This window comes from Muscardinus avellanarius (assembly GCF_963383645.1).
Source record: "Muscardinus avellanarius genome assembly, chromosome: 3".
NCBI lineage: Eukaryota > Metazoa > Chordata > Mammalia > Rodentia > Gliridae > Muscardinus > Muscardinus avellanarius.
This window is the reverse complement of record NC_137788.1, coordinates 117,368,905-117,395,159: the sequence shown is the minus strand read 5'-3', so window position 1 is coordinate 117,395,159 and position 26,255 is coordinate 117,368,905. Positions and strand designations below refer to the sequence as shown.

The following is a 26,255-nucleotide window of genomic DNA, read 5'->3' as shown; positions in this document are numbered from 1 at the left end:
GTTGCCGGGGCTGGCCTCAAACTTGCAACCTTCCTGCCTCTGCCTCCTGAGTAGCTGGGATTATAGGTGCCAGGCAGCCTTTCTTATCTTAAGCCAGGTCAGGTTTTCCAGGACTGAAAACCAGATTCCTAATCTGCGTAGTTATGATACTTACCCCATCCCTCTCTTCCCACAGGAGAGCGCACAGGGATTCAGGTTATAGAAAGTCGCTATAGATTTATTGGTTGCGCTAAAGCCAAGGCGTTGAGCTGGAAGGGGCAGAGGCGGCCACCAGGCACTATATAAGACTGGGTGACGCAGCTGTCTATACAGAGGAGAATGACTCCTTTAGGGAAGGAAGAGCCAATGAGAAGCGAGTGCAGCGAGGGGCCTCTACCAGGCAGCCGGGCAGTGAGCACACGGATCCAGACAGCTTGCCTGTAGACCTGCCCGTCACGGGGGCGTTGCTCTGGGGTCTTTACGCTCCTGGGTTAAGGAACTTTGAAGCACATGCCTCTTTACGCCTTTATTGCCCTGTGCTGCAGCATCTACCTCTCCCCTGACCAAGGGAAGAGCCTCCTTGTGGCTTCTACTGCCCTTGATGACACTCACTTTTGGGGTGACAGAAAAAACTTTGTCTTCTGCCTCTTTGGCTTGCCGGGAACTGGGGCCCCTTCCACCTCTGGGCACAGCATCGTCCCCCTGACCCTGGGCAAGCACTGGCCCCTGCCCAGCCTCTCTCACTGGCCCTAGCCGCTCCGCCCCTCCGTCGGAGCGGCTCTCCCCCGCTAAGCCCCAGGTCTCCCACGGTGACCTTGAGGAGTCCTTGGCTGCTGACTTCTCGGGGGTGGAGTTTCTCTCCCCACATCCACCTGACTTTTTGCGAGGGCGCCCCCGCTTGCGTCTCGCATCACTCGCCGTATCCTCTGTGTCCTGCTTGGTGGCTTTAGCGGGCGGGTCCTGCCCACTGGCCTCCCTCACAGGGCCTTCGGCTGTCCTCTTGACACCTTTGTCTTGGGGCCCTGGATCACCACCTATGCCCACCTCCCTGCTCTCTGCGCCCCGGGGCTGAGCGATTCCCCCAGGTGACACTCGCCCAGGCCGGGGCCCGGGCAAGGCAGGGACAGTGGGCAAGAACATGTTAATGACGGGCACGGCCGCCGCGGGGCCCCCAGCCCTACTGGGCAGAGGCAGCGCCGTCACTTTGAGGGTGCCCGGAGAAAGCCTGGGGGCCAGGATGGGTGAAGAGACTCGGATTGGCGAGACAAGTGAGCGAGGGACCCGGGGAAGGAGCAGAGGCAGCCGGGCCACCAGGGCGTTAACCTGCGGGCTGCTGGCCGCGGGGGCTGAGCTCTCCATCACGCTCTTCTTCCGCTCTCCTCGCGCTGGAGGACCAGCCCCCGCCCGCACCTCCGGCTCCTTTGGAGGCTAAAAAGCAGAGAGGGCCACAGTAAGGTGTGAAGACTGAATACTGGTGGGAACGCAGACATTGGAGGCCGAGAAGTAGGGAGCTGCCGGGGAAGGGTGTACTAAGCCCCAGCCCAGGGCAGCAAAGCCGGGCCGACCTCCTCACCTGGGCTGGTCGCTCGGGTTTCTTGGGGGCTCCACCCTCCAGGTTCTCTACACCGTTCTTGGACTTAGTTGACCGTTCCCGGGGAGCATGCTCATCCTCTTCTGCAGAGGAGTCAGAAAAGGAATGAGGTGAGGGTGAGGAGGGACTGCGGATTGGAGGAGCGTGGTGGGCCCAGTTACCCAGCAGCCTGGGAGAGGCAGGGGATGCAGGTGGTCTCATGAGCACCACGCAGGCCTATTGGCCCAGCAACTCAGGAGGGGAGGCAGGAGTACTGCAAGATCAAGGCCAGCTCCTGAAGCTTGGTGAGACCTTTTCCCAAAATAAAAAGGGCTGGCTGGGGGTGGTAGCACACACTTATAATCCCAGCACGTGGGAGGTTGAGACAGGAGGATCACAGGCTCGATGACAACCTCAGCAAGTACGTGAGACTCTCAGCAACCTAGCGAGACCCTGTTTCAAAACAAAACAGAAGCCGGGTGTGTGGCACACGCTTGTAATCTCAGTATTTGGGAGGCTGAGACAGGAGGATCCTGGTTCAGGGACCGCCTCAGTTACTTAGTGAAGCCCTTTGCAACTCAGTGAGACCCTGTTTTAAAATAAAGAATAAAAAATAGGGCTGGGGGGTGTAGCTTAGAGGGAGAATGCCCCTGAGTTCCATCCCAGCACCATAAAAAACAAGACAAAAAACAGGGCTGGGGTGTAGCTCAGAGGTAGAATGCTCCTGGGGTCAATCTTCAGTACCAAAAAAAAGGGGGGTCTCCAGGAGCAGATGACAATTCCAAGGTGGGTCTACTCTAGAATGCAGGAAGATGTTTTAAAGTTGAAAGTGGCCCAGGGTTTCGGAGCAGAGGGTCCACGCACCAGCAGGGCCCGTGGCCTTCAGCAAATGGGCATGTGCAGATCGGGCAGAGATGAGATGCTGCTGTAGCAGGAAGCGGGCGACCTCCACGATGGAACTGAAGGACCGTTTCAGGATCCGCTCTGCCCAGTCACAGGTCAGGGCACAGGCTGCCTCTACCAGTTCATCCCGAGGTGCCGGGGTGACTTCCGGACCCACTTCTGGCTGTGGTGGGAAGGACATGCCCATTACAGTCTCCACTAAAGGTCACCCTGCACTACTGACCAAAGCCAGAGTAGACTGGGGATGGGAGTAACCTCCCCCACCCCACCCAGAAACCCACTCGCTCCCCCCCCTGCCATGTGCAGGCAGAAGGGCAGCAGGACACCGTGTACACAGTGACCCTCAACATGTGTCCCAGCCGGGCGCGGTGGTACACTTGTAATCCCAGCACTTGCAGGCCGAGACAGGTAGAGTGCAGGTTCAAAGCCAGCCTCAGCAACTTAGTGAGACCCTGTTTCATAATAAAGAGTATAACAGGGCTGGGGCTGTAGCTCAGAAGTAGGACGCCCCTGAGTTCAATACCATCAAAAAAGAAGAGAAAAAAAAAGAAAAACCATGTCCCAAAGACCTGACTTTTACCTGGGAGAGAAGAGTGAGTCGGAGGGTCATTACTTACACTCTCAGAACCCTTTAGGTCAAGTCCAGGAAGGGGTGGCATCGATACCAAGGTCTTCCTTCGTATGCCACTGTAGCAATACCTGACCCATGTTAAGGAGCAGCCAACCTTTAGGCAAGTCAGGCTGGCTCCACCTCCGGCTTGCCTCTTCCTGCGTTCTCCTCCCCAAGCCCTCCAGCCCCAAGCCCTCCAGGCAAGGATACTTGGACTGACCCCGTCCACCAAGCCTCCGGGCCTTGATGTCAGGGAAGATCTCTCTGATGATCTTGCCAAAGTTGGCTGTGCTCAGCGGGCGGCAGCAGGCAAGGCTCTCGCAGTACTTCCTGAGTGAGTGGGGGAAGGAGGAGTGGGAAGGAGCTCAGAGGAGGGGGCTCTGGGTAAGTTCACAGGGTCCCTGAGGATCACGTGTGGGGAGCTCTGTAAGAAGTCAGGCTCCTGGGCGTGGTGAAGCACGCTTGTAATCCCAGCATTCGGGAGGCTGAGACAGGAGGATCAGGGTTCACAGCCAGTCTCGGCTACTTAGTGAGGCCCTTTGGAACTCAGTGAGACCCTGTTTCCAAATAAAGAATAAAAAATCGGGCTGGGGGTGTAGCTCAGAGGCAGAACACCCCTGGGTTCCATCCTCAGTACCACAAAAAAAAAAAAAAAAAAAAAAAAAAAGTCAGGCTCCAAGCCAGGCCTTGTGGCACGTGCTTGTAATCCCAGTACTTGGGAGGCTGAGACAGGAGGATCATAGTTCGCAGACAGCCTCAGCTACTTAGTGAGGCCCTTTGCAACTCAATGAGACCCTGTTCCATCCCCATTCCATACCGCTAAAAAAAAGAAAAAAAAAATAGAAGTCAGGCTCCATGGGGAGTGGTCCTGGCCCCACCTCTCCCACTCACCGGTAGGCATCGTAAACGCTCTGCTTTGGCAGACAGGTGTCCGTGTGTTTTTCCAGGTGGTTACGGATCCACCGGTAGGCGTACATGTACTCCTCACTGCTGAGTGTGCTTGGCTCTGAACTGCAGGAGAAGTAAAGGGATGAGCAGTACCGAGACCCCGACAGTCGTCCTGCTTCTCCCCAGACTACCACATCAATAGTGCTGGGCCAGCCGGGCGCGGTGCACACTTGTCATCCCAGTACTTGGGAGGCTGAGACAGAAGGATCACGGTTCGAGGACAGCCTCATCTACTTAGGCCCTTTGCAACTCAGTGAGACCCTGTATCAAAATAAGTAATAAAAAATGGGACTGGGGGTGTAGCTTGGAGGTAGAATGCTCCTGGATTCAATCCCCAGTACTGCCAAAAAAAAAAAAAAGTGCTGGTACAAATTAGTTCACCTAGATCTACCTTTCCCTGCCAAAACCACGCCAGGGCATGGGCCTCTCTTCTTCTCTGGTAATGGGAGTTGAACCCAGGGGCCTTGTACCACTGAGCTCCACCTCCAGACCTTTTCATTTTTCAGATGGGCAGAAGCACTCAGTATAGTATGTGTAGGCCCTTTTTTATTTTGTTTTTTGTTTGTCTGTTTTTGTGGTACTGGGGGTGGAACCCAGAGGCTTTCCACCTCCAGGCTTTACTCCCAGACCTTTTTTATATTTTATTTGGAAACAGGGTCTCACTAAGTTGCTGAGAGCCTCACTAAGTAGCTGAGGCTGGCTTCGAACCTGTGCGATCCTCCTGTCTCAGCCTCCTACAAGCCTGCGCCACCACACCCAGCTGACTCTTTTTTATTTTGAAACAGAGTTTCACTAGGTTACTACATACTAGCTCGGAAGCTGCGATCCTCTGGTCTCAGACTCCTGGGTACTGAGAGTACAGGCCTGTGCCCCAGTCCGTCCGGAGGGCCTTCTTTCTTGATCAGCGACAGCAGCTATGAGTCTTCCTCACTGTGCCCCCTGCCAGTGAGAATCAGAACCTCCAATACTCTAACACCAATAACCTACCTTTTGTCTCCAGTGCTGGGTCCGGACGGGAGCTGAAGGTAGAGATACAGCTTGTCATTGTCTGAGAATTTCTGAACATCTTGCTGAGGCAGGAGGGAACAAGGGCAGGAGAAAGAGTAAGGCCAAGAAGGACCCGCGGTAGGACCCTCTGATCCTCTCAACAAGGGGCCAGCTGACTCAGTGGCGGCTGTCAGACCCACCCCATCAATGCCATCGCTACTGCCTCCTCCCAACGTGCTTACCAGGATTCCCTCTACTTTGTTTTGCACGGCCTTGCTGTGGGGAAAAAAGAGAAAAACTGGAGGTCACACACAGGTTTTCCCATTCCTCTGTCAGATTGCTAGGGCAGGGGAAGGACCACAATTCCTCGCAGGTGCTCAAAATCTGCTACCAGGACCAAGACTCTCACCCTGCTCAGAGGCACAGGCAGCTGCCTCTGCAGGAAGCCAGGTGCTGGGGATCTAGCCTGAGGTCCGGGACAGGATCTGGCAAGGTGATGAGTACTTACGAAATGGTACCTCGGAGCCTCTGAAGAAGGTTGGTGGGTTCCCCGGCCTCGGCAGCACCTTGGGGGGCCCTTGCCCCAGTCTTGGGGCTCTTAGCATCAGGCTCATCTTCTGCCATGCCGGCATGAGGGCTAGAGCTGCCAGGGGACATCAAGACGTGAGGACTGGCCTCCCTTCCGTTCCCCTGGCCACCCCAGGGCCGAGCTCAGCTCCCGACCCAGCAAGGCAGAGGAGCAGAACGAGGCCTCCCAGCGCTGTCTTGTCCTGACCACTTGCCTTCTCCAAAAACACGAGAAATCACTCCATTCCTTCGCCAGGCCCACCTAGACCCAAAGAGACCTCTGCCATCTCCATTCTGTCATCCCCCCTTCGGGAATCTCTCTCGAATCTGGAAAGAGAGTACAGGAAGCAGAGGAGGAGGGGCCACGTCAGAGAGCCAGGTCCAGCCCCCCCATCGGCCGCAAAACTAAGTTCTCCCGAACCCCCAGGGGTCGAGTCCTCGGCCCGACTCCACCGGGGGGGGGGGGGCAGAGAGGACTCGCGCGTCCTCCGCCCTTCAGGCTTGGGGAAAAGAGGGGAAAAAAGAAAAAAGGAAAAAAACTGGGCCCAAGTTGTCATGACTTCATCTGGCCGCCCCCTCCCCTCCCCCCCCCGCGCCGGCGACGTCACGGCCGCCGCCCCCGCCCCGCCCCCTCCCCGGCGCCGGCGGGAAGGGGCCGCGGACCCGGCGGGCCTCGGGCACGTGCCGGGGGCAGGGCTGTCGAGAACACAGCCCGCGTCTCCTTTCCCGCTGTCCCCCAACTCCTGTCGCCGCCTCCCTACCTCGGTGCCGTCGCCCCCCAACGAGCACCCATGAAGGTAAGGGAGAGAGAGAAAGTACCTCTGACCCCCTTCGCTCCGGCCCGGCGCCACGGTCCCGGCCCCGCGGGCTCGCGCGTCGCTCTATTTTCCTTTTTCTGAATGGTCGCCGCAGCCGCGATCTGCCTGGATACACGCTCCGCCCGCTCTGTGATTGGTCGGCGGCGCCGCCCGGAGACCGAGGGCGCGGGGCTCGCGCAGGCGGCGGCTGAAGTCTGCCTGGCAACAGGCTCTGATTGGCCGCCCGGGGAGGGAAAATCCAAAGTTGGTCTTCCTCGGTCCGGAGGGGGAAGTCCGCTGGGTTTCGGTTAAAACCCGGGTGGGTCGGGCCGGGGCCCGAGGCTCCGCTCTTAAAGGGGCCGCGGGCCGCCCGAGCGCCTCCCGCGGGCGCGTTCCGTCGGTGGCCGGTCCGCCTGGGTTTCCTGTTTTCCGGCGGGTCGTCAGAGCTGCCGGAAGGGAAGGATCGGCGGATGATAAATCAACTAGAAAACCGCGGGCGGAGTCCGCCATCCACTCTTGTGCTGCCGACAGGTTGAGCGGGGCCCGGCCCTTCGCCCCGACGGAACCCGGGATACGGCCCGGGGCGTTCGCCCTCCGAGCGACACCGGACCTGTTTATTTCTGATTTTGAAACAGGGTCTCACCGGGTTGCTGAGGGCCTCGCTAAGTAGCGGAGGCTGTCCGCGAACCGCGGTCCTGCAGCCTCAGCCCCCGAATGCCGGGACTGCTTCTCCATAAGACGTTTTAAGGTCACGAAGACGAAAGCGATGGAGCCTCAGCCACGAAAAACTGCGTCCAGACCGAGTTGGGCGTCTAGTTTCAGAGATGGCGCGGAGTCCAGGCTGACGGCCCCTTACATGAATGTATTTCGTGTAGAAAAAGAAAAAAAAGATACTACACCCAGAATCATATTTGCAGTCCTGACTTCTTCAAGCTGATCCTAAGTGTGTTTTTGTAAAGACAACGGTGGCATCTTATCACCTGAACCACCTCCGTTTCCCGAGGAACAACTTCTGTGGGGATCCCCAGGACATTGTGGAGTCTGGGTAACAACAATCTACTGGCAAGAAGAAAAATTTTTTTGTTTTGGTTCTAGGGATTGAACCTAGAGAACTCTACCTCTAAGCTCCACCCCCAGGCTCCACCCCCTTTTACATTTTTTAAAATTTTGAACCGTCCTCACTAATTGCCCAGGCTGAGCTACACCCCCTGCCCTATTTTTTATTCTTTGTTGTGAAACAGGGTCTCACTAAATTACGGAAGGCCTCATTAAGTAACTGAGGATGTCCATGAACCGTGATCCTCCTGTCTCAGCATGCCCCTCCACACCCACTGCTATCTGGAATTTATAAAGACCTCCTACAAATTAAAAAAAAACTAAATAAAAATATGGGCAGAGGAACAGGAATTTTATTTATTTATTTATTTATTTATTTATTTATTTATTTATTTATTTATTTTGTGGTACTGGAGGTGGAACCCAGTGGCTTTCTACCTCCGGGCTATACTCCCAAACCTGTTTTATACTCTATTAGAAAACAGGGTCTCTGGCCAAGCGTGGTGGCACACGCTTGTAATCCCCGCGTTTGGGAGGCTGAGACAGGAGGATCATGCAGGTTCGAAGCCAGCCTCAGCTACTTAGTGAGGCTCTCGGCAACTTTGAGACCCTGTTTCCAAATAAAATATAAAAAAAGGTCTGGGAGTATAGCCCGGAGGTAGAAAGCCTCCGGGTTCCACCCCCAGTACCACCAAAAAAAAAAAAAAAAAAAAGAAGGAAAGAAAGAAAGAAAGAAAGAAAGAAAGAAAGAAAGAAAACAGGGTCTCACTAAGTTTCTGTAGCTGAGGCTGGCTTTGAACCTATGTGATCCTCCTGTCTCAGCCTCCCAAGCGCTGGGATTAAAAGCGTGCGCCACCATGCCCGGCTATGAATGGGAATTTAATAAAAGAAGCAGAAGCCAGATATGGTGGTGCACAACTGAAATACTATTAGTTGGGAGGCTGAGACAGGAGGACCACAAGTTCATGGCCAGCCTCAGACACTTAGGCCCCAGCCAGCCTCTGCAACTTAGACCCAGTTTCAAAAAAAATAATAAAAGCTGGGAGTGATGGTACATGCATGTAATCCCAGTATTTGGGAGGCTGAGACCGGAGGATCACGGTTCATGGACAGCCTCAGCTACCTAATGAGGCCCACCGTAATTTAGTGAGACCCTGTTTCACAATAAAGAATAAAAAATAAGGCAGGGGGTGTATCTCAGAGGTCAAATGCCCCTGGGTTCCATCCCCAGACCTGCAAAATATAAAAATAAAAATAGGACTAGGGGTGTAGCTCTGTGGTAGAATGCCCTGGGGCTCAATCCCAGTCCCCCCCCCCCCACACACACACAAGAAATGGCTCATAAACCCTTGAGACATTGTTTACTATAATAATCAGAAAAAATGCAAATTAGCCGGGCATAGTAGCCACCACATCTGGCTTCTGCTTCTTTTATTAAATTCCCGTTCATAGCTGGGCGTGGTGGCGCACGCTTGTAATCCCTGCGCTTGGGAGGTGGCGACAGGAGGATCCTCCAGGTTCGAAGTCAGCCCCGCCCCGCTGGCTTAAGAGACCCTGTTTCCAAATAATATAAAATAGGTCTGGGAGTGTAGCCCGGAGGCAGAAGGGTTTCCAGGAACCCCAGTACCACCAAAATAAATAAATAAATAAATAATAATAAAAAAATGAAAAAAAAGAATACAAATTAATAAGATACCATTTCACACCCACTGAACTGGCAAAACAAAAGTTTGGCAATATTGAGGGTTGGCATGGTTGTGGACTGACAGGAGCTCTAGTTCACTGCTATGAGAGTATAATTTGGTATAAATTTTGTAAGATATTTTGATATTATCTGGTGAAGTTGACTTCTGTGACTGTCTCAGTATATACTGAACAGCTCAGCCATCTTACTCTGACACATGTGCCCTAAAGCCACGGGCAGTAATATTTACAGCTTTGGTGTTTACATTAGCAAAAATTGGAAACAACTCAGCCAGGGACAGTGGAACATGCCTGTCATCCAAGCACTTGGGATGCTGAGGCAGGAAGATAGCAGGCTCAAGACCAGACTGGGCAACTTAGACCTTGTCTCAAAATAAAATAATAAAAAAGGCTAGGAATGTAGTTCAGTAGGAGAACACCCTTGGGTTCAATCCCAAGTACCACACATACACTAAATGTCTGGAAACAACCCAAATACCCATCAACTGATGAGTTATGTTATATTCATTTGATAGGATATCATATATCAATGAAATAAGCTACAGCTACGCACATCCACATGAATGAACTACAGAAACAAAGAAAACATATGGTGCAAGGCAGTTAGTAAATATTTAATGTCAAACAAAACTTAACCATATATTATTTATGGGAAAATACATATGTGGTTAAAAACTAAGTAATGAAAAGCAATAGAACTGTTACCATCAAATTAAGGATAGAGATGGGTATAATGGTGCATGACTGTAATCCCAGCTACTTGGGAGGGGTTTTATTACTTGAGGCAGAAGGATAGTAAGTTCAAGGCCAGCTTGGGTAATTTATTTATTTTTGCGGTACTGGGAATGGAACCCAGGAGCATTGTACCACTGAGCTACACCCCCAACCCTATTTTTTATTCTTGATTTTGAAATAGGGTCTCACTGAGTTGCAAAAGTCCTCACTAAGTAGCCGAGGCTGGCCGTGAACCATGATCCTCCTGTCTCAGCCTCCCAAATGCTGGGATTACAAGTGTGCGCCACCACGCCCAGCTTATTTTTTAATAAATTTTTATTGGTGCATTGTAGTCATACATCTCAATGGGATGAAAAGCTTGTGGAGATATACATGTACACATCACTCAATCAGCCCTACCCAATCTCTAACCCCTTCCCTCCCCCTCCCTCCTACCCATGCTTGGCTTCCTGATTGACTTTGATATGTTTAACTACATCCTGTGCTTAATATGATATCATGTGCTTAATACGACTTTGATATGTTTAAGTACATCATATGCTTTAAAGAGTTTCCTTTATCCTCCCTCTTATCCCCTCAGATATGTCACCTTAATTGCTCCTCTATAGGGTCTCTTCTTCATCTAGAGTTCTTCCTGTTACCCATTTCTCCCTAATATTTTGCACAGTAAGAAAAGCATCTGCGCTGGGCGTGGTGGCGCACGCTTGTAATCCCCGCGCTTGGGAGGCGGAGACAGGAGGATCGCGCTGGTTCAGAGACAGCTTTGCTGGCTTAAGAGACCCTGTTTTCACATAAAAAAGTAAAAAAAAAAAAAAATAGGTCTGGGAGTGTAGCCCGTGGGACTGTATCCCGAGGTAGAAGGGCTTCCAGGAACACAGTACCACCAAAAAAAAAAAAAAAAAAAAATCCGATTTCTTATTTTTTTGTGACATTTCACTGTAAATGCCATAATTTTGTTCTCCCTTATGGCTGAGCAAAATTCCATTGTGTACACATCCCAGAGTTTTGAAATCCACTCATCTGTTGAAGGACATCTTGGCTGGTTCCACAGTTTGGCAATGGTGAACTGTGCAGCTATGAACATGGTTGCTCATGCATTAGTTTGGTATTCTGATTTTCATTCTTTTTGGTAGACACCCAGAGGTGGTATTGCTGGATCATATGGTAAGTTCCTTTTCCTTCTTCTGAGGATCTTCTGTACTGTTCTCCAAAGTGGTTGCACCAACTTGCAGTCCCACCAACAATGTATTAGAGCTTCTGTTTCTCCACACTTATTCCCACTTACTGAAAACCTGAAAGCCAGAGGTGAGTAACTTTGACAGGATGATCCACTCACAACCAATTTTTTTTGTTTAAATAGAGGTCACTTGGGTCTGGAAATCTGCTGAGAGATTAGGTGAGGCCACGGCAGCTTCCATTGCTTTCTGGCCACACAGTTGAAGAAACCCGCTGGCCCTTTGCTGTGAAGCAGGCCCCAGTTCCAGGCCTGCCGCACAACAGGCTCCAGGCCCGGCCTCTCTGGCTCCAGACTGGGCCTCGCCCTTCAGCAGGCTCTGGGCCTGGCCCGCTGGTTCCAGACCCTGCCCCGCAGGAGGCTTATTTATTTATTTATTGCGATACTGGGGATGGAACCCAGGGGCATTCTACCTCCATGTTCTACCCCCAGCCCTATTGTTTACTTATTTATTTATTTATTTATTTATTTTGTGGGTCTGGGGATGGAACACAGGAGACTTCGACCTCCGAGCTACACCCCCTGCCCTATTTTTAATTAAATTAAATTAATTAATTTATTTTTGAAACCGAGTCTCACTAAATTGCAGAGGTCTCACTAAGTAGCTGAGGCTGTCCACAAACCATGATCCTCCGGTCTCAGCCTCCTGAATGCTGGGATTACAAACGTGCGCCTCCACGCCTGGTTTTTATTCTTTATTTTGAAACAGGGTCTCACTGAATTGCAAAGGGCCTCACTAAGTAGCTGAGGCTGTCCACAAACTGTGATCCTCAGGTCTCAGCTTCCCAAATGCTGGGATTATAAGCATGTGCCACCATGCCTGGCTAGTTGTATTTTTATTTTTTGGGGGGGTGGTACTGGGGTTCCTAGAAGCCCTTCTACCTCCGGGCTATACTCCCAGACCTATTTTATGCTTTTTTATTTTGGAAACAGGGTCTCTTAAACCAGCATGGCTGGCTTTGAACCTGCGTGATCCTCCTGTCTCTGCCTCCCAAGTGCAGGGATTACAAGCGTGAACCACCATGCCCGGCTAGTTGTATTTTTAAAATAGGACCACAGAGCTGGGCATGGTGGCACATGCTTGTAATCCCAGCATTCAGGAGGCTGAGACCAGAGGATTGCAGTTCCAGGACAGCTTCAGCTACTTAGTGAGCCCCTCCACAACTTAATGAGATCCTGTTTCAAAATAAGGAATAAAAACTAGGGCAGGGGGTATTGCTCAGAGGTCAAATTCCCCTGGGTTCCATCCCCAGTACTTCCAAAAAAAAAAAAATAGGACCACAGTACATTTCTTTTTCTTTTTTTCTTTTTGGTGGTACTGGGGGTTCCTGGAAACCCTTCTACCTCCGGGCTACACTCCCAGACCTATTTTATATTTTTGAAACAGGGTCTCTTAAGCCAGCACGGCTGGCTTCGAACCTGCGCGATCCTCCTGTCTCCACCTCCCAAGCGCGGGGATTACAAGCGTGCACCACCACGCCCGGCTTTTTTTTTTTTTCCTTTTAGTGGTACTGAGGATGGAACCCAGGGTCATTCTACCTCTAGGCTACAGCCCCATCCTATTTTCTATTCTTTATTTTGAATCAGGGCCTCACTGAGTTGCAGAGGGCCTCCTAAGTAGCTGCGGCTGTCTGCAAACAGCGATCCTTCAGTCTCAGCCTCCCGAATGCTGGGATTACAAGCGTGCACCACCACGCCCGGCTCACAAGGACATTTCTGGTTTCACATACTATTGTGGAGTCTTATTGCTTCCTCATAGGGGTCTAGTTCCCTTCCTTGCTGGGAAGGCCCCTGTGGCGGGCCTCCAAGAATAGAAGGTAGGCCTGAGGCTGCATGACTCCCAGGTCCAGGTTAGAGGACTACGGTACTGCGGCTCCTTCCTCGCTCTCTCTTACATTCGATTTGGAACCGGGCCACCATGTCGTGAGGGAGCCAAGCAGCCACGTGGAATAGCCACGTGCGGGTGTCCCGTAACTGCTCCAGCTGAGGTTCTAAGTGACAGCCAGCTGGAATGGCCAGACCTGCGTGGGAGTGAGCCATCGCAAGACTCCACAGTGCTGGGGCAGCAGCCAGCTGGTCCTCTGGAGCCCTGACTGCAGATCTGGGAGCAAAAATAATAATGTCATTGCTTTAAGGCACCAAGTTTTGAGCTGGCTTGTTACATGGGCCCTGATAACTGGGCCACTATGCATGTACATCTTGAGATTCGTTTTAGAAACAGCTTGTCAAGTTTTGGGAAAAATCCTCACCCTTCTGAAAAGTATCCTCCATACTCATTTTCATGTTCTCACTAACACATCCACCTACGTGGAGGCTTTTGTTGCTATCATGGTTGAGCTTGTTCTTAAAAAATGAGGACTAAGCCGGGCATGGTGGCGCACGCTTGTAATCCCAGCATTCGGGAGGCTGAGACTGGAGGATCGCGGTTTGCAGACAGCCTCAGCTACTTAGTAAGGCTCTTTGCAACTCAGTGAGCCCCTGTTTCAAAATAAAAGAATAAAAAATAGGGCTGGGGGTGTAGCTCAGAGGTCAAATGCCTCTGGGTTCCATCCCCAGACCCACAAAAAAAAAAAAAAAAAAAAAAAAAAAGGACTAGAGCTGGTCATGTTGGCGCCTGCTTGTAATCCAACATTCAGGTAGTGGAGACCGGAGGATCATGAGATTGTGAATAGCCTCAACTACTTAGCAAGGCCATTTGCAACTCAGTGAGACCTTGTTTCAAAAATTAGAAAGACTTGAGCCAGACCTGCTGGCACACGTTTGTGGTCCCAGTACTTTGGAAGGCAGAGACTGGAAGATGAAGGTTCACAGCCAGCCTCTGCTACTTAGGCCCTCTGCAATTTAGTGAGACTCTATTTGAAAATAAAGAATAAAAAATAGGGCAGGGGGTATAGCTGGAGGTCAAATGCTCCTAGGTTCCATCCCCAGACCTGCAAATAGAAAGAAAGAAGGAAGGAAGGAAGGAGGAAAGGAAGGAAGGAAATAAGGCAGGGGTTGTAGCTCGTAAGTCAAATGGGCCTGGGTTTCATTCCCAGTATTGCAAAAAAAAAAAAAAAAAAGGACTGGGGGTTTAGCTCGGAGGTAGAATGCCCTTGGGTTCTATTTGGGTTCTATTTTCAGTACCAGGAAAAAATAAAAATGAGGACTACAGCCGGTGTGGTGGCGCAGGCTTGTAATCCCAGCATTTGGGAGGCTGAGACAGGAGGATCACAATTTGTGGATAGCCTCAGCTACTTAGTGAGGCTCTTTGCAACTCAGTGAGACCCTGTTTCAAAATAAAAAAAAAAAAATGGGGCTGAGGGTGTAGCTCGGGTGTAGAACACCGCTGGGTTCCATCTCTAGTACCACCAAAAAAAAAAAAAAAAAAAAAAAAAAAATATATATATATATATATATATATATATATATATAGACTCACAGCAACTTAGCAAGACCCTGTTCCAAACTTAAGAAAACAGCTCGGTGGTAGAATGCCCCTGGGTTTCATCCCCAGTCCTGCAAAATAATTAAATAAATAATATAAAATTAAGAAAATAAAACAAGCCTGGTGTGGTGGTGCATGCTTGTAATTCCAGCATTCAGGAGGCTGAGACCGGAGGATTGCGGTTCAGGGACAACCTCGGCTATTTAGTGAGGCCCTCCACAACTTAGTGAGACACCGTTTCAAAATAAAAGAATAAAAAATAGGGCAGGGGGTATAGCTCGAAGGTTGAAAGCCCCTGGGTTCCATCCCAGACCCGACAAAAAAAATTAAGGGTTATGAGATAAAATGTCCCTGGGTTCAATCCCAATATAAAAAGAGAGAGAGAAAAGGAGGGGGAGGGGAGGAGAGAGAATTTGTGGCTAGGGGTGTGGGTTCAGTGGTAGTGATTGCCCTGCATGTATAGGGCCCTGGATTTGATCCTCAACACTGCAAAAAAGGTGTATGGTTTGCAGGGAGGGGCTCAGGTGTGGTAGCACTACCTGTAATCCCAGTACTTGGGAGACTGAGACAGGAGAATATAGGTTGGAGCCTCAGCTACTTGGCAAAACCCTCAGCAACTTACTGAGACCCTGTTTCAAAGACAAAAAAAATATTTTTTAAAGAGTGCTGGGGGATGCTGGGCGTGGTGGCTCACGCTTCTAATCCCACTATTCTGGAGGCTGAGAAGAGGATCACAGGTTCGAAGCCAGCCTCAGCAACTTGTGAGGCTCTCCAAAACTTAGTGAGACTCTGTTGTAAAATAAGGAATAAAATAGGGGTGGGGTATACTTTGGAAGTAGAATGTTCCTGGATCAACCCCAGTAACACACACATACACCCCAAACCCTAAAAAGGGCTGCGGGGTATAGCTCAGAGGTAGGATGCCCCTGGGTTCAGTCCCCAGCACTACGCATACACAAAAGAGGACGTGGTAGATCATACTATTCCCTTATACACATAATTCCACAGATTATTATTGTCTTACTTAACAGATACAATAGCCTGTCAGCCTTCCTGGAAGTCAGGTGGCTTTAAGAGGAGAGCCAACCAGGCAGTCAGGCTGACCGCAGACATTCAGAGCAGGGAGCCAGTCAGACGCGTGGACGATGTGGGGGGCAGACGGTGCAGGATGCTCCTGAGGCCACTGCTGCCTGGAGCTGCCGCTGAGCACTCTCAGGATGGGCCGGTCAGCTGGCAGGACCAGCGATGGCTCAATGTCTCCCGGCACTCTCTCAGATTCTGTTCCTGTGGCCCAGGTTGGTAGCTTTCCAAGGGGTGTTTGCGAGCTCAGCAGACTCTCTGGAACCTTCCACAGGGCCTTACAGGCATGGTGGTGGCTGGCAGGAGGCCTAGTTGATTGCCAGAGTGTTTCAGCTCCAGCTGTGCTCCAGCTGTGCTCTCAGTCATCTAGTCCATGCTGGTGTGCCGGCAGAGACTCCCCGAGTGCCACCAAGGGAGGGTCAGGGTGGGCACAGATGGACGACACTTCTTTTTTTTTTTTTTTTTTTTTTTTTTTGGTACTGGTGTTGGAACCCAGGGGCTTTCTACCTCTGGGCTATACTCCCAGACCTATTTTATACTTTATTTGGAAATAGGGTCTCACTAAGTTGCTAACAGCCTCATTAATCAGCTGAGGCTGGCCTCAAACCTGTGCGATCCTCCTGTCTCAGCCTCCCAAGCACTGGGTTTACAAGCGTGTGGTACCACGCCCGGCTGACACTTCCTATTTTGTGGAAGTGTCTTTTTCAGGGAGGTAGAGTCAGACAGAGAGATGAGACCAGGATAAAAATGAAGGTAAATGTGATTTTTTTGTTTTATTGTTTTTGTTTTTGAGGAACTGGGCATTCTACCTCTAGGCTATACCACCAGCCCTATTTTTTATTCTTTATTTTGAAGCAGAATGTCACTAAGTTGAAAAGGGCCTCACGAAGTAGTTGAGACTGGCCTCCCAAATACTGGGATTACAAATTTGCATCACCAGGCCTTGCTTAAGCATGATTTTTTCTTTTTTTTCAGTACTGGGGATGGATCCCAGGAGCATTGTACCTCTGAGCTACACCCCTGGTCCAATAATAATAATAATAATAATAATAATAATAATAATAATAATAATAATATTGTTGTTATTATTATTATTATTATTATTATTATTGTTTTGGGTGGTACTTGGGTTGGAACCCAGGGGCTTTCTACCTCCAGGCTATACTCCCAGACCTATTTTCTATTTTATTTGAAAGCAGGTCTCACTAAGTAGCTGAGGCTGGCTTCAGACTGTGCGATCCTCTGGTCTCAGCTTCCCAAATGCAGGGATTACAAGTGTGCACCACCACGCCCGCTCGGCTCTGTTTTTGTTTTGTTTTGTAGTACTGGGGGTGGAACTCAGGGGCAATCTATCTCCAAGATAAGCTCCCAGCCCTATTTTTTTTTTCTGGTCTGGGGTGTGGAACCCAGGGGTATTTGACCGAGCTACACCCCCTGCCCTATTTTTTTATTCTTTATTTTGAAACCGGGTCTCACTGAGTTGCAGAGGGCCTCACTAAGTAGCTGAGGCTGTCCGCGAACCGCGATCCTTGTACTGGTAGTGGGAAGAGGTTTTAAAATTTATTAATGTATCAGTATTGGGAAAGATTTCCAACTTTATCATATATCTTCTTTACTAAGAAAGCCAGGGTTAAGTAACAGGTAGAAGAGACTTGTAATTTCCATTTGTAAAGGAAGGAAGGCTGGAGCCAGAAGAAAAATGTGTCTTTGCATTCCTAAGAACAACTTCACACATTTTGGGGGATAGGACAAAAGGTAAAAGCCTGTGTTGGAGACAGAGATGCCTCCCCGCTCAGGCCATAAATCTGGCTGGAGAGATAGCAGAAGCAGAGCCGGGGCTGGAGATAAGGGGTAGCATTATCTCCAAATCAAAGGGACCTGCTGGACTTGGGCGGGGATAAAAACACTCAGTAAACTGGAGTTCTTTGGCATTTTTATTCGAATTGCTGCCGGAGCCGGGCACAGGGCTGTAACTATTCCTATATCTCTATCTTTTTAATAAACTTCTTTAAATCTTCAGCAGCTGTCCAAGCGATGAATACTTATTCTTAGCTTAGGACAGGAATCCACGGTTTTTCTGTTTGTCTGTCTGTGTGGTGGTGGTGGGAGATTACTTCTCCACACACACACACCACGCACACACTTCCCTCCCGCAACAATCCTCCTGTCTCAGCCTCCCGAATATTGGGTTTACAAGCATGCGCCACCACGTCCGGCTCCTATTTTTTATTCTTTAGTTTAAAACAAGGTCTCACTAAGTTGCGGAGGGCCCTCAGTAAAGTAGCTGAGGCTGTCCATGAACTGAGATCCTCCTGTTACAGCTTCCAGAATGCTGGGATTATAAGCGCGCGCCACCACGCCCAGCTAGGCATGATTTTTTTAAAGCATAGAAACTCTGTAATTCTCTTCCCTCTGGTCTCCTTTGGCAATTACCCAAACATGAGATTTGTCATCATGAGCAGTAAATATTGGAATCACGAGTGTGAATGAATTGCCACATCCCCTGGTCCCCTGGTGTCCTCTTTAGCCCTTCTGTGTGTGTGTGTGTGTGTGTGTGTGTGTGTGTGTGTTTTACTGGGTATTGAATCCAGGAGCATTCTACCTCTAAGATACATCCCCAGATCAAAAAATATATATTTTTTAAATTTGGAAACAGGGTCTTGCTAAATTGCTGAGACTGCCTTTGAACCTGCCATCCTCCTGTCTCAGTCTCCCAAATACTGGGATTACAAGTATGTGCCACCACAGCCGGCTTCCTTACTTAAAAATTATTTGATCTTTTGTTACTGGGAGTTTAACACAGGGTCTGAGCTACACCCCTGGCCCCCCTTTTTTGCAGTATTGGAGCTGGAACCTAGGGGCAGTCTATAGCTACACCCCAGCCCTATTTTTTTGTGGTACTGGGGATGGAACCCAGGGAGATTCTACTTCCGAGATACACTCCCAGCCCTATTTTTTATTCTTTATTTTGAAACAGGGTCTCACTGAGTTGTAAAGGGCCTCACTAAGTAGCTGAGGCTGTCCATGAACTGCTATCCTCCTGTTTCAGCTTCCTGAGTGCAGGGATTACCAGTGTGCACCACCACGTCCAGCTACCCCCCAGCTCTTTTTATTTTATTTTATTTTTCTTTCTTTTTTTATGGTGCTGAAAATTGAATCCAGGGGCATCCTACCTCCGAGCTATACTTCCTACACTTCCAGCCCTATTTTTTAATTCTTCTTCTTCTTCTTCTTCTTCTTCTTCTTCTTCTTCTTCTTCTTCTTCTTCTTCTTCTTCTTCTTCTTCTTCTTTTGGTGGTACTGGGGTTCCTGGAAACCCTTCTACCTCCTATACTCCCAGACCTATTTTATATTTTTATTCGGAAATAGGGTCTCTTAAGCCAGCGCAGCTGGCTTCAAACCAGCGCGATCCTCCTGTCTCTGCCTCCCAGGTGCAGGGATTACAAGCGTGTGCCACCACGCCTGGCTTAATTCTTTATTTTTATTTTTTTTATTTATTTATTTAGGTGGTACTGGGGTTCCTGGAAGCCCTTCTACCTCCGGGCTACACTCCCAGACCTATTTTTACATTTTTATTTGGAAACAGGGTCTCCTAAGCCAGCGCGCGCGGCTGGCTTCGAACCTCCGCGATCCTCCTGTCTCTGCCTCCCAAGCGCGGGGATTACAAGCGTGGGCCACCACGCCCGGCCTATTCTTTATTTTTAAACAGGGTGTCACTAAGTTGCAGAGGGTCTCACTAAGTAGCTGAGGCTGGTGTTGAACCTGTGATCCTCTCCTCTCAGCCTCCTGACTGGGATTACAAGCGTGCACCACCACGACCGGCTATTTTGTTTTTATTTTGAAACAGGGTCTCACTAAGTAGCCCAGGCTGCCAGTGAACCTCTGATCTTCCTGTCTCAGCCTCCCGAACACTGGGATTACAGGCCTGCACTACAAAGCCAGTTTCCTCAGCCCTTTTCGGTGTAACAGAAAAGTATCAGGAAATAGGAGTCACATGGCCCCCAGAGACAAGGGGATCTGAGAGCAGGTCCGCTGGTTTATTTCTTGGTGCTTCCAAGAGCGTGTGTAAAAAAAAAGTACAGCAACAAAGCAACAGTGGTCTGGGAAGGAGCCGGCACACAACACGTTTCCACAGTGACAGCGGGGCTGTGATGGGGGACACGGACGCCCTCGCAAGGCCATGGACCGTGCAACAGGAGGGCGGAGCGCAGAGGGGCGGGACCCCAGCCCCGGACCTTAGACCCAGATGTCAGAGCTGCAGTCGCCCCCGGGGTAGCGGAGCTCGTGGGCCAGGGCTGGGCCCAGGGGCTCCTTCCCAAAGTCTACCAGGAAGTTGGGGTTCAGCTTCAGCCCCCCCTTTACCGTGTCCACATCGACCTGCAGCATCACGGAGCCTTCCCTGGAGGAAATGGGGGAGGGGTAAGAAGAGGGGCCAAGAAGATGTGGCCGCCCTCCCCCGAGGTTTTGTGAGCTTTGGGGATGGGCTCCCGGGGAGGGAGAAGAGTCTGGTGCGCGTCTGCAGACGTGCTCAGGTGCAGGTGGGGCCTGGGACGGCCGCGGACCCGCCGGGAGAGGGGACGGAGCCGCCTCGCACCTGATGAGGTCGGGGTAGAACTGCTTGTCCCAGGCACTGTACAGCGACGTGGTGACGTAGAGACGCCTCCCGTCCAGGCTGAGCTGGATCATCTGCGGGCCTCCGGCCACCCGTTTGCCCTGGGGAGACGGGCATCAGACCCCAAGGGAGCGGCCAGGGCCCGGGAGGGGCTGCGAGGGCCACCCGCCCCCTCGGCTCTCCCCAGCCGGCGCCCGGCGCAGTCCTCACCTTGACCACCAGGGGCGCTGGCTGGCCCTGCAGCTCGCGGTCCTCCAGCACCTGCACCGGGCCTCCCCGGACGATGCTGCCCCCGAGGAAGATCTGGGCGCGGGGGGCGGGGGCCGAGGAGGGCAACGGGGAGAGGGCGGTCACGGCGGAGCAGCAGCCCGCCTGGGCAGGCCCCCCACTCCTTTCGGGCGCGGCCCCACGGCCGGCCCTGGCCCCCAGCCCCGGCCGCGCCATGCTCCGCCGCCTGGGGGCCCTTCTCCGCCCGCCCCCGCCCTCCCCAGCTGCCCCGCGCCCCGCGTCCCGCTCCCGCCCCCTCCGCACCTGCCCGGTGAGGCGGGGCCTCTGCGGGTCCGAGACGTCGTACTGGCGCAGGTCCCCGTGCAGCCAGTTGCTGAAGTAGAGGAAGCGGTCGTCCAGGGACAGCAGGATGTCGGTGATCATGCCTGGGGGGGGGGGGGGTCGGAGGCTTCAGGGCTCTCGCCCCACCCGCGGGGGCTCGCACTCCCCACCGGGCTCTCCCCTGGACACTCACCGGGCATCTCAGGCAGGAGCCAGCCCTTCACCTTCTTGGGCGGGACCTGGATCACCTTCTCCACTGACCAGGTGCCTCCCTAGATGGGGGACAGACGAGAGGTTAGGAGGCAGAGGCCGGGCTGGGGGAACAGATACAGGGCTCGAGTGTGTGTTTGTGTGGGGTACTGGGGATGGAGCCCAGGGGCGTTCTACCTCTGAGCCACACTCCCAGGCCCCCTTTTTTGCGGTACTGGGGATTGAACCCAGGGGGTATTCTACCTCTGAGCTACCCCCCCCCCAATCCTTTTTATTTTTTGTTTTCAAACATCGTCATCCCTCTTTGGTGAGAGTCTCACTACTTGCTGAGGCTGCCCTCAAATTTGCAATCCTCCTGTCTCAACCTCCCTAGTACTGGGATTACAAGCATGCACCATCACCCTTCGCCATATTTTTGATTGAAACAGGATTTCAACAAGTTGCCGAGGCTCTCACGTGGTTGCTGACACTGACCTCCAACCTGTGATCCTCCTGTCTCAGCCTCCTAAGTACTGAGCTTGCAGGTGGGCAGTACCATGAACTAGATATGGGATCTTCCTACAGCCAGGATCTGCTTCCATGAAAGCCTCCTCAGGCAGTCTCACCACTGTAATCCCAGTGCCCATACAGTGCCGGGCATCGAAGCTCACTAAATAGTGTTTTGCTGTTTTGTTTTTGTGGGGATTGAAGCCAGGGGCACACACCACTGAGATACAGCCTCAGCCTTCTTGTTTTTATTTTGAGACAGGGTGTTGTCTAGGCTGGCCTCAAACCAGCCATCCTCCTGTCTCAGTGTCCCAAGTAGCTGGAATTAAAGTTGTGCACCACTAGGCCCAGCAATAAGTAGCTTTTTTTTTTTTTTTTTTTTTTGTGGTACTGGGGTTCCTGGAAACCCTTCTACCTCTGGGCTACACTCCCAGAGACAGGATTGCGGTTCGCGGACAGCCTTAGCTACTTAGTGAGGCCCTTTGCAACTCAGTGAGACCCTGTTTCAAAATAAAGAATACAATATTTTTTTATATTTTTATTTGGAAACAGGGTCACTTAAGCCAGCGAGGCTTGTTTCGAACCTGCGCGATCCTCCTGTCTCGGCCTCCCAAGCGCGGGGATTACAAGCGTGCGCCACCATGCCGGGCTTTTTTTTTTTTTTTTTTTTTTTTAATCCTGGGGATCGATTCCAGGGGTATTCAACCTCTGAGCTACACCCCCAGTCCTTTTTTATTTTGAAACAGGATCTCACTAAGTTTCTGAGGGTCTTGCTAAGGTGATCCTCCTGTCTCCGTCTCCTAAATGCTGGGATTATAGACTAAACCTCTATTTATTTTATTTTATTTTTTTGCGGTACTAGAGGTAAAACCCAGGGGCATTCTACCTCTAAGCTATACCCCCAGCCCGATTTTGTATTCTTTATTTTGAAACAAGGTTTCACTGAGTTGCAAAGGGCCTCACTAAGTAGCTGAGGCTGTCAGCAAACTGCGATCCACCTGTCTCAGCCTCCCGAATGCTGGGATTACGAGCGTTAGTCACCAGCTAACCTCTATTCTTTATAAATTAGCCTGGCACTGAGTGAAAAAAGGCCGAGGGTGCAGTCTCGGTTTTGTTCCTGGAGGAGCCTGGGCTGCTGGAACTCCAGGGCCCGGTCACTGACGCCCCAGCCGAGGTGCTAAGGAGAGCCTGGGAGGGGGAGCCGGAGGCCCGGGATACCTCGTTCTTGTAGAAGCGCTGGATGCTGGAGCTGAGGGTGCAGCCCACAAAGCCCTGGGCAGCATCTGGGTTGTGCAGGAAGCGGATCTCCAGGGGAATGAGCCCGTCTTTCAGAGGTAGGGTCTGGATGATCTCATGGCGCTGCCAGTCCCACACGTGTAGGTGGCTCCCGTACAGACCTGGGGCAGGGGTGGGCCGCGATGGGCTCAGGATGGGGGGCAGGGGCTAGGGCCGAAAGCTGGAAATCGGGTTGCAGGGACCAGAAGATGCCGTGGCAGCTCAAGCACTCGGCACACCCTATACAAAGCGTCTGTGGTGGACTGAGCTCCACATGAGGAGATAAAGGAGGCCTCAGCCTTGGAGAGGGCTTGGGGCTCGAGGCCCTCGAGGCCCCCGACGCCCCTCCGGGGAGGGTTCTCACCCGCATCCACGTCAGCAGGGTTGAAGCCGTCTATCATGACATTCGGAGCTGCCCATTCGGTGCTGATCATGACGTTGTGCCGGGGTTGGTACCAGAAGTCATAGCCCATCGGGGCAGCACCCCCAGGCTGCTCCCAGGTTCCCTTTACCTCAAAGGTCTCCCCGTCCAGCAGCACAAATCCCCCTTGGGGGAAAGGAGGAAGGGTGTCAGAAGCGCGGAGGCGCCCTACGCAAATTGCCTCTGCTAAACCCAAAAGGCAGATTGCTGGATTTTTTTAATTTTTATTTTTTGGTGTATGTGGTACTGAAGATTGAACCCAGCGGTATTCTACCTCTGAGCTACACCCCCAGAGCCTCCCAACCTCCACAGTGCCTTAAATGCAGGTGTTCAAAAGGTCTATTTTGTCGGGCGCGGTGGCGCACGCTTGTAATCCCCGCGCTTGGGAGGCAGAGACAGGAGGATCGCGCAGGTTCAAAGCCAGCCGTGCTGGCTTAGGAGACCCTGTTTCCAAATAAAAATGTAAAAATAGGTCTGGGAGTGTAGCCCGGAGGTAGAAGGGCTTCCAGGAACCCCAGTACCACCAAAAAAAAAAAAAAAAAAAAAAAAAAAAAAGGTCTATTTCAGCTGGGCGTGGTGGTGCATGTTTGTAATCCCAGCATTCGGGAGGCTGAGACAGGGTGATCATGGTTCACGGCCAGCCTCAGATACTTAGTGAGGCCCTCTGCAACTCAGTGAGACCCTGTTTCAAAATAAAGAACAAAAAATGGGGCAGGGGGTGTAGCTCGGAGGTCAAATGCCCCTGGGTTCCATCCCCAGACCCGCAAAAATTTTTTTTTATTTAAAAAATTTTAAAAAAGGCCTATTGCTGTTGCGGTGGCACACGCTTTTATCCCTGCGCTTGGGAGCTGGAGACAGGAGGATTGTGTAAGTTCGAAGCCAGCCGTGCTGGTTTAAGAGACCCTGTTTCAAAAAAAAAAAAATATATATATATATATATATGTCTGGAAGTGTAGCCCAGAGGTAGAAGTGTTTCCAGGAACCCTAGTACCACTATACTCCCAGACCTATTTTATATTTTTTATTTGGAAACAGGGTCTCTTAAGCCAGTGGAGGCTGGCTTCTAACCTGCACGATCCTCCTGTCTCAGCCTCCCAAGCGCAGGGATTACAAGCACGTGCCACCACGCCCGACTTCTATTTTATTTTGAAACAGGACCTTGCTACGTTGCTGAGGCTGGCCTGAAGCCTGCGATCCTCCTGTCTCAGCCTCGCATGTACTGGGGGTGCAGGCATGCCCCCGTGCCCGCTGCTGCAGGGCTTCCCTGAGCACACAGTGCCAGCAGGTACCTTTGGCGTTGCCCTTGGGGTCCCCCAGCGCGCTGATCATGACCTCCCCGCTGGCCAGGCAGTGGCTGGTGTGCAGGTAGCTCAGGTTGCACTTGGCCTGGACCTCCTGGGGCTCCACGACCTGAGCAGGGTGGGGAGCCGCATCAGAATTTGCAGGGTATGGGGGTCCCCACTCCCTGACCCTACACCCCCAACCCTGCTTTAGCGGTTGACACTGTTCTCTCCTTCAAATCATTGTCCCAGCTCGCCCTGTGGGGATATGGCAATGATTCATTCTGGTAACTTCTACGGAGAGCATCATGGGAAAAGTCAGGGAACCTGCAGAAACCATGGCCTCCCCTGTCTACTTTTTTTTTTTTTTTTTTTTTTTTTTTTAACTAGGGCTTGAGCCTAGGGGCATTATTCTACCTCCAAGCTACACCACGGGTTTTTTGTTTTTTGGTGTTTTTGTTGTTGTTTTGTTTTGTTTTGTTTTGTTTTTCCCCCAGCACTGGGGATGGAACCCAGGGGCATTCTACCTCCTCGCTACACCCCCAGCCCTGTTTTTTAGTCTTAAGTTTGAAATAGGGTCTCACTGAGTTGTAAAGGGCCTTGCTAAGTAGCTGAGGCTGTTTGCGAACCTGGATCCTCCTGTCTCAGCCTCCCAAGTACTGGGATTACAAGCGTGCACCACCACGCCCCGTTCTAGCTCTTTTTATTTTTTTATTTTTTAAATTTATTTTTATTTTATTTTTTTATTTTTGGTGGTACTGGGGTTCCTGGAAGCCCTTCTACCTCCGGGCTACATTCCCAGGCCTATTTTATATTTTTTTTATTTGGAAACAGGGTTTCACTAGATCGCTGAGAGTCTCAGTAGGTTCCCGAGGCTGGCCTCAAACCTGGTCCCAGCCTCCCAAGCACTGGGATTAGAGGTGAGTGCCTGGGCACCGGGTTTCCAGGATCAATTCTGTGTCACCAGCAGCCAGCACAGAATGCCTGGCGCCAAGAGGGTACTGACCCAAGTATTGAAAGACTGGGGGCTCCACCCCAGGGGAGCCCTGAATTCATAACGGGATGTGGAAGGGGAAGAAGGCTCCCTGCCTCTCTCAGAGTAAAACCAGGTCCCCGGTGCCGCCCGGGGCGACCACTCTGCGCGCCTCCCCGCGGGGGGTTGGGGGGGCAGGTGCTGGGGTCTCCCAGCCCGCCAGGGCAGGGCACGTGCCTTGTGCAGCCTTGGGGCGCGGGGATTGGAGCCCACGTCCACCACGTAGATGCGGGAGGAGATGAGACTGGGCAGCACCAGCTTGGTGCGCGACTTGGTGCTGTCCCCGAAGCAGCTGCTGCAGGTGTTCCAGCCCGAGTGGTGCAGCTCGTCCTTGAGGTAGGGCATGGGCAGCCGGTGGATGACCTGGGGCGGAGGCGGGTCCGGGGCGCTCAGGAGATGCCCGCTGGACGCAGCTTGCACCACCCTGCCCAGGGAGGACCAGGAAGGGGGGAGCCAGGGCGCGCACCCGGTGCCCCAGGCTGGCCTCACCTGGCTGTATTGGGGAGACTTGGGGTCAACGTCCACGGTGGCCAGGTAATCCGGGGCCTCGGTGCTGGTGTTTCGGTAAATACAGGGCAGGTAGACAATCTCCTCCCGGGGTCCTGGGGGGTGGAGGGCAGACAGTGTGTGTATGGGGGGGAGTGGTCCGGCAGCCCTGGGTGTCCCCCACCCCTGCCAGGGGCAGTTACCTTTCATGGCCTCTAGGGGCGTCGGGTAGCCGGGGCCACAGTCCGAGCATTTCTTTGCTATGGAAACAGGGGCGTGTTGGCTGGAGCCAGCTGTGAGGATGGAGGC

At 51.8% G+C, this 26,255-nt stretch overlaps 2 protein-coding genes across 5 annotated transcripts in view; both read right to left on the bottom strand.

The window, feature by feature from the left end:
* Positions 1 to 432: 432 nt before the first annotated feature.
* Positions 433 to 6,507, bottom strand: RFX5 (regulatory factor X5; the record flags this gene model as incomplete). Of its 4 annotated transcripts, none has more annotated exons than XM_080690668.1 (10): positions 433 to 1,407; positions 1,553 to 1,653; positions 2,414 to 2,615; positions 3,070 to 3,151; positions 3,273 to 3,392; positions 3,954 to 4,073; positions 4,998 to 5,080; positions 5,240 to 5,273; positions 5,506 to 5,640; positions 6,384 to 6,507. In XM_080690668.1, the coding sequence occupies 9 exons, from the start codon at positions 5,619 to 5,621 to the stop codon at positions 433 to 435; spliced, it is 1,833 nt and encodes a 610-aa protein (XP_080546794.1). The 4 variants fall into 4 exon arrangements, with proteins under 4 accessions (XP_080546794.1, XP_080546795.1, XP_080546793.1 ...); XM_080690669.1 differs by having other exon boundaries at positions 5,506 to 5,634; positions 6,384 to 6,492; XM_080690667.1 differs by lacking the exon at positions 6,384 to 6,507 and having other exon boundaries at positions 4,998 to 5,273; positions 5,506 to 5,627.
* A 13,323-nt stretch (positions 6,508 to 19,830) lies between these two features.
* Positions 19,831 to 26,255, bottom strand: part of SELENBP1 (selenium binding protein 1) — a gene marked incomplete at both ends in the record, with an annotated part of 11,144 nt that continues 4,719 nt past the window's right edge. Inside the window, 11 exons of the mRNA XM_080691604.1 lie at positions 19,831 to 19,993; positions 20,189 to 20,307; positions 20,417 to 20,509; positions 20,738 to 20,859; positions 20,949 to 21,027; positions 22,670 to 22,848; positions 23,091 to 23,273; positions 24,437 to 24,557; positions 25,638 to 25,823; positions 25,950 to 26,062; positions 26,150 to 26,206. Coding sequence (XP_080547730.1) covers positions 19,831 to 19,993; positions 20,189 to 20,307; positions 20,417 to 20,509; positions 20,738 to 20,859; positions 20,949 to 21,027; positions 22,670 to 22,848; positions 23,091 to 23,273; positions 24,437 to 24,557; positions 25,638 to 25,823; positions 25,950 to 26,062; positions 26,150 to 26,206 — 1,415 coding nt within the window. The remainder of the gene's footprint in view (positions 19,994 to 20,188; positions 20,308 to 20,416; positions 20,510 to 20,737; positions 20,860 to 20,948; positions 21,028 to 22,669; positions 22,849 to 23,090; positions 23,274 to 24,436; positions 24,558 to 25,637; positions 25,824 to 25,949; positions 26,063 to 26,149; positions 26,207 to 26,255) is intronic.